The sequence below is a fragment of the Notothenia coriiceps genome, unplaced genomic scaffold (genome assembly GCF_000735185.1).
Source record: "Notothenia coriiceps isolate Sejong01 unplaced genomic scaffold, NC01 NC01_scaffold00027000, whole genome shotgun sequence".
Taxonomy (NCBI): Eukaryota; Metazoa; Chordata; class Actinopteri; order Perciformes; family Nototheniidae; genus Notothenia; species Notothenia coriiceps.
The window spans coordinates 5380-12432 of NW_011359701.1; the positions used below are offsets into that span (position 1 = coordinate 5380).

The following is a 7053-nucleotide window of genomic DNA, read 5'->3' on the forward strand; positions in this document are numbered from 1 at the left end:
ACAATAAAGAAATGGCATATTTTGGACATAGTTCGAATGGTGATTAATTATGATTAATACATTTTTAAGCTGTGATTAATCAGATTAAAAATGTTAACCGTTTGACAGCCCTAGTCAAAATAGTACATTAGTAATGTTGCTTTCCACCAATGTTTTTTCTTTTAAATATCTTGTCACTTCTTCCACCGCTGTAGTTTCTTACATTTTGTGCTCTGATCATCGGATATCAAGGATAACCTATCCTACAGCAGGTCTTTACCAACTCTCTCAGTGATTGTACAGTTATGTTTGTTTTTCATGTATTGTGTCTTGATATTTGTCCATGTTGATGTTACACATGGAGCTGCTGTGATGCAAGGAGCATTTCAGACTTGATCTGACCATTAAAGTATTTTCGTATCGTAACTATAAGAGCAACTAAAGGTCTGTGTGTGTGTGTGTGTGTGTGTGTGTGTGTGTGTGTGTGTGTGTGTGTGTGTGTGTGTGTGTGTGTGTGTGTGTGTGTGAGAGAAGGTGGGCTGCTTGTTAGCAAGGATCCCCCTCTTTAGCTACCACACAGGGCTTCACCAACTGGTAAGTATGGCAGCACGGGTCTGACTGCTAGAGAAAGGTCAGTCCTTGTAGAGGGTCGACAGATTGAAGTATCAGGGGAGGCCATTAGTCTGTTTACCCCCCACCCCCCCCCTGCATGAGGACGGCCTTCACTCCTCCATTGATCTGCCGTGGGAACACATCACACTGTCCACCTGCACCTGTAATGAATCACTGCTCTCTTCCTGTACCTGTGGCCCAGTCTGAGGAGGGGGAAACATCATTTCTGTCTCCTCATCAGAAATAATAATGTGCAGACTGGAGGGGGTTTGGGAAGTAGGGAATTTAAAGTGGCTATACCTGAAAAATGTGGATCACATCACTTTGGTTTTGAGAACTTTAAACTGGCTTTCTGTCTGTCAGAAAATGACCTTAAAATAATACGGTGGGTTTTTAAAGCACTGAATAGTTAAGGGCCGACATACTGTGAAGACTTACCATAGCAAACATCGTTTAGTTTTTATGCTCCATGTATTTCAAACAAACTCCCGGAAAATGCTGCTGCGTTTTTTTAAAGCAAACAATTATGTATATCTTACACTGCACTGTAAATTGTATTCTTGTTTTTCATACCCGGATTATTTTATTTTGACTTGTTCTAATGTGTGTTCTCTTGGCGTTTTAAATGCATTTAAAAGTAATTTTATAACTTCTTCCTTTTGTCTTAAAGCACTTTGAACTGCCTAATTGTTGAAATATGCTGTAGAAATAATCTTGCCTCGCCTTGATTGAGGCTATTAGTTGCAGGATTATTTGTTGACATGCTAGTTTTAGAAACAAACACCACCAAAAACACTGATCCCATTCATAAATCCTCAACATCTCAGGTCAAGAGATACCAGTGGTTATGTTGTGAGTATTATCTTTGCACCATAAGTCTTCACATTCTGCCTACCTCATCCTTGTAGATATTATCTATAATTCTATTTCAATCATCAGTTCATAAAACATTAGATTAGTATCATGACTATTATTAGTATCTAGTTTTATACTTGTGTGTTTCCTGCTGAAGTATGCAAACGGTTGACATAAAAGCATTGATGCTACAGTGCCACTTGGACATGTAAGGCGCTGTTTACACGAGAACGAAACGGGTTGTATCTGCTACTTTTCTACTGCTACTGACCATGCTACAGATGTTAGTGCAAAATCTACAGCTCCGCTACCACAACCATCAGCAACAAGTGGACATGGAGAACTACATGAACTACATGTTGCTAAATCCACCGCGGAGAATAAACAGAAGGGCAACCATGGCAACCATGCTCGGGGGTCTTCTTCGCAGCTTTTGGTGTATTTTGTGGCGGAAGTACAGCGTCACTTACAGGCCCGGCGTATGTACTACAGCGTCTCCAGCGGGTCGAGCGGTCTCGTGTGAAGGGACACGTTTATTGAGCCGTATCCGTGGGAACGGGAAACTTTTTTGATATCGAATTCGGTTCGTTTGCGTTCCCGTGTAAATGGGGTCTAAATATGCAGTTTGGATGACAATATAATTACTACTTTCTAGTAAACTACTTCTATACTCTTGGCTGACTTGACGAACGTCTCTTATGCTGTCCTTTCTGTTTGTACGAAGTGTAATGGATCCCTGACACCCTCTTTCCCAGGTCCCTCCTCACCTTTGCCAGGTATTTGCGCGACTTGCTCTCGTTCTGGTGGCGGCAGGCGTGCAGGTAGCAGGTGATGGCGGAGACCCCGAGGTGGAGCTGCCGGTCTTTGACGAAGATGTTCTCCAGGTAATCCCCCCACATGGCCCAGGCCTTCACCAGGACGTCGTGCATCTGAACCGCCGCCGAAAAGGCTTTATTGGCCTCCTCTGACCTGAGGGAGGGGGACGGAGAGAAGCGTTAGAGCGGGAGGGACAGACAGACAAGTGAAGGGCAAAGGGAGGAAGGAGACAAGGTAGGATTGGGAGGAAGGAGACAAGGTAGGATTGGGTGGAAGTGAAATCAGAAAAAAAAGAAATACAAAGTAGGACGAGAGGGTTGGAGGAGATGGATGCATAACTTGCAGAGAGGGGGGAGGAAGGAGCGAAAAGAAAAGGAGAAGGATGGAGTGTGCGAGAAACAGATTATGATGATCACATTCTGAATGATGTACTACACATCAATAAGCACCACATTTCATTTGCTCTAAACTTCAAGGCCTCCCCCCCTTTCCCGGTAGTGAGCGTTTAACCCGGCATGAATTAATGTCACCGAGGCGTCTTCCTGTGTTGGAGCTCAACCCAACGCCATCATACTGTGCAGATCAATCCATGTAATGCTGGGCGACATTATAGGAGCTTAACGTGTTCCTATGTTATCAGGAATGACAGCGGCAGCCAGGCGAACAAAAATCGCACATCTCTATCGGTATAAATCGCTTCAAGAACTACAATCTTCAAAAACATACATTTTTATAATACCTCAACACCTTACTTATGTCATTTTCTTTACATTGCTGCTACGTACTCATTTTTGAAGCCATTGATGTGCACTTCTTATTCTATTTCTTCTCTATATTTAATAAGTTAGCTTATCTAGAAGCAATCTAGAAGTCGCACTTTGAATATTGGATTCAGAAAATAGCAGGCGAGAAATAGACACAGGAAATGTGTCAGGAGACCCGGGGGTTTGACTGTTCGTTTATGCTGACAGTGAAATATATTCCGGATCATCAGCGGTTTTCACCACAGCTCCTAACCTCACTTTGGCACGCAATCTGAATAATTGTAGTACACCTTTCAGCCTTTGATTAATAAATAAGATGCGCCCTGCAGTCGGGAACGGGAGATGCCGATAAGCAACAGTTGGGAAATGGAGCTCAGATTTTAGGAGTGCTTCCAAAACTCCTCTCTGGATTACTTTACGGTGATATCGCTCCCCAGCCAATCAATTAAAAAGTGTTATTATAAAAGGCATTTTGGCATATGATTAAGAAATGGGAGGTTTGATTGCTACGGGAGTGAGAGCCGGGACCCCGCGGTAATACTTAATGGGGTTTCCTCCGTCACTGTTGAAGTACATTAACAGTTTCTACCCGGCTCAACAGGAGCACCGGCACCCAGCAGACTGTCAAATCTCTGACACCCGTTTAATTGAATGATCCCAAAATCCTTTGCACATGTGGTTGCACACGCACACAGCCTCTCCCAAGCCCTCACCCCCACTCTGCTGTTAATTCTCCCCCGGTGTCGGGGAAACTTAATGATTGCAATAAACCCTGCTGAGGTGGAGGCAAGTTCTGCTGATCGCGGAGATTCCTGCAAATTGCCTCGAGCTAATTATTGAGCCGCATATACATTTAATAAGCCTTCCTTAATTTGACTTTCACCCCTCAGGACGACATGTCACGTCAAAAGTTGACGGGTGTAAAGGGGGCGCTGAAGGGGAAAAGGGTGTTGTGGGTGTGCATGGCCTTAGAGAGAGCAGTAGTTTGATGCAAAGGCTAGCCCTGCAGCAGGAAACACATCTAAACAACGTCACAGGGGTTACCTAGCGATGCATTCTCAGAGGTGAGTTGGCTTGAGGCAAGAAGGTGGTGGTGATTGAATATAAAAATATAAAACACCCACACAGTGTTAAGGGACCACTGACACAGCTTGAGGTTGAAGAAAAAGTAGGACAGGAAGACAAGTACAAAACAACATAAAGGTAGACTCAAATGTCATGAAGTCCATTGATAAGTTCAAACTCGATGAGAATTATTTAAAAAAGACATGTTCTGCTCATTTTCAGGTTCATATCAGAATGTAGTCTCTACTGTGACATGTCTCCATGCTTTAATGTTCACAAAGCTCTTTATTGTTCTCATACTGCAGCACCTCTTTTCACCCTCTGTCTGAAACCAGAGCCCAGTCCGCTCTGATTGGTTAGCTGGCCTGCTCTGTTGTGATTGGTCAACCGCTTAGATAAGATAGCGAATAAGAAGACAGCTGGAGCACAGGTGGACGTACTTGTTGATTTGTGCCAGGAACATGCCCTTCAGAGCGTAGAACTCAGCAGTCATCTCCTTGGTGAAGTACTTCAGGTTGGTCGACTCGATCACCTCCAAACCCTTAAAATACAAACAAACAGAAGTTTAACTCACAGAGGAGAGGAGAGGAGAAAAAAAAGATGCCTTCTGATTTGGACAGGGCCATAATCACAGGTGAAAAACAAACAGTCTGCTCGGTGTTCATTAAGAAGTAAGAAAAGAGGTGTTAAGGGAACTAAACTTCCATTATGGTGAGCCTCTGATTAGGTGTCCCCTATGTGCTGCCGTGACAAACGATGTGTAGCCGGCGAGAGAGGAGCAGAGGAGATGAGATAGGAAAGAGAAAGGGAGAGAGAGAAGAGTGTCTACTGGCACTTTTAATGACTTGTGGTGTGCTGAACTGCTTCTATTAATCAGAGTACTCCATGAGCTTAAGAGCAAGCTCCTGAGTTACACTCTCTTATAAGTCTCCCTGCTATAAGTTGTCACCTAGAGCCTCCCCCAAACACTCCCTACTACCTCACCCACTCCGAGTACCGCTAACTGCGCCTGAAGCAGGGTCAACACAAGTCCTTAAATCAAACTAAATTCATAAAATGTGTTGTTTTTCCTCAGTAGATATTTCAGATTGAATCAGGGTCCAAGCAGCTGCACTGCATTATGGTGAAGGTGTTGCATGGGCACGATGTATTTATCATGTTTGGAACAGCCGTAATTAGATTGGTACAAACTCTGTGGAGAGTGATTTTGCTAATAAAATATTTAATGAGTTACTTACAAGCTTCTAAAACCGAGAGTGATTTTAAACATGACAAACACACTCGTTAACACACTGGCATTTGTAAAGTGTTATTAATTACGAGTTCCACCAAACAACCCTGGGGCTTACATGTATTGAGGCTACAACTATTGCAGTTATTATGGAAAGTATTCTGAATAAACATGTTTTCATTAGCAAAGCATCATATATAGGGTTTTAATTAGAACGGCAGAATTAATACAAATTGTAATATGGACTAGCGCTGTACCCAAATTGCAGTGGGAGCAATATTTAGTGAAGTCAAAATACGTTTTCAATGAGGTATTGTGGGGGTGGCTAGAAACGGCGGGGTTAATAACATTTTTGAATGACACCAATCTTTAAAAAAATAAAATAAAAATAGTAATACAAATATTTAATTTCCCCCAATGTCGCAAATCATATCGGCATTGCTGTATCTGTCAATTTATATTTGCAATCATTTATTTTTTCGAAATTGTGTAGCCCTACTTTTAATGCCTGTAAATGCATGTATATTCACTGCAATGGTCAAACACATAAATAAACAAACAAACAAGTTAGCAAGTAAGCAAGCAAGATAGCAAGTAAGTAAGTAAATGTGATTCTCTAATTGAAAGTATATATAGTCGAGTAGAGAGTTCCCACTTTACCTGCATGCACTCGTTCTTGCCCATGACGCCCGCCAGCTGCAGGTAACATTTGACCTGCTGTCTGATCTTCTGGAAGCAGTCCACGATGGGCACGGTGGGAATCGTGTGGATACGACTCAGAATGTCCAGCGCCACGTTCACCAGACCCTGGGGGGGGGATCAAAAACACAATTATAACAGGATCTAAGAACGATACAGTTTGAAGGTTAGGATTCACATTTACTCTGAACTTTTCTTAACAGCAAAAACCAGTACCTGTTTGCGTCCGATCTTTCCGTACTGAATGATAGCAGAGGCCGAGGCGTGAACTCCCAGCATGGCGTTGTTGTTGTTTGGATCGTGCTGTGTGTTGGTCTCATACGCCGTCACTATGGCTATTAGAAACAAACAGTCAGAATTGAAAAAGTTAGCAAATGGAAGTTAAGCATGTACAAAACTGGGGATTTTCTAGTTCTCTGAAAGCTGTCGTAACGCAGAGGAGGGCATCGGGGACACTGAACGTATTGAACAATAAATGGGCCGTGGTGGTGAATCTCATCAAGAAAACTCCATTTCACTTCAACATAAGTTTGAAGGCTGTCACGTAGAAATGAAGTGATTTTTTATTGGTGCTGCTTCGGTGTGAGTTGGAGCTCAAGTTGCTTGAGACATCACATTTTGCAGTGGCTGCGTCTGCGAATGGTTTGAAAGTCAATGCGGGAGAGAGCACTGAGCAAGGTAAATATGAGAGTGTGTGTGTGTGTGTGTGTGTGTCAGTGTGTGTGTTAATGTCCTGCAGCAAAGAGGGAGTGCTTTAGCGAGCTGACATTTTGGAAATGCAGAGAGACCCTGAGGGGGTTCTGTAACTCGTGGCCTTTTAAAGAAGACTTCTTCCTGGAACTAGTGGAAGCAGCATTCTGAGGAAGTGTCTGCATGAAGTTGTCATTAACGTACAATGAGTCAAAAGTCATGTGTGTGTGTGTGTGTGTGTGTGTGTGTGTGTGTGTGTGTGTGTGTGTGAGTGTGTGGTACCTTGTATGGAAAATGGTATCATACTAAGGGAGCATTTAAAGTTCACCATCTGTTCTTCTT

At 43.0% G+C, this 7053-nt stretch overlaps 1 protein-coding gene across 1 annotated transcript in view; it reads right to left on the bottom strand.

Moving 5' to 3' along the window:
• LOC104957416 (transformation/transcription domain-associated protein-like) overlaps positions 1-6356 on the bottom strand; it is a gene marked incomplete at its 5' end in the record, with an annotated part of 8665 nt that extends 2309 nt beyond the window's left edge. The window contains 4 exons of the mRNA XM_010785045.1: positions 2214-2415; positions 4532-4632; positions 5983-6129; positions 6238-6356. Of these exons, the coding sequence (XP_010783347.1) occupies positions 2214-2415; positions 4532-4632; positions 5983-6129; positions 6238-6356 (569 nt within the window). The remainder of the gene's footprint in view (positions 1-2213; positions 2416-4531; positions 4633-5982; positions 6130-6237) is intronic.
• Between the last annotated feature and the right edge of the window lie 697 nt (positions 6357-7053).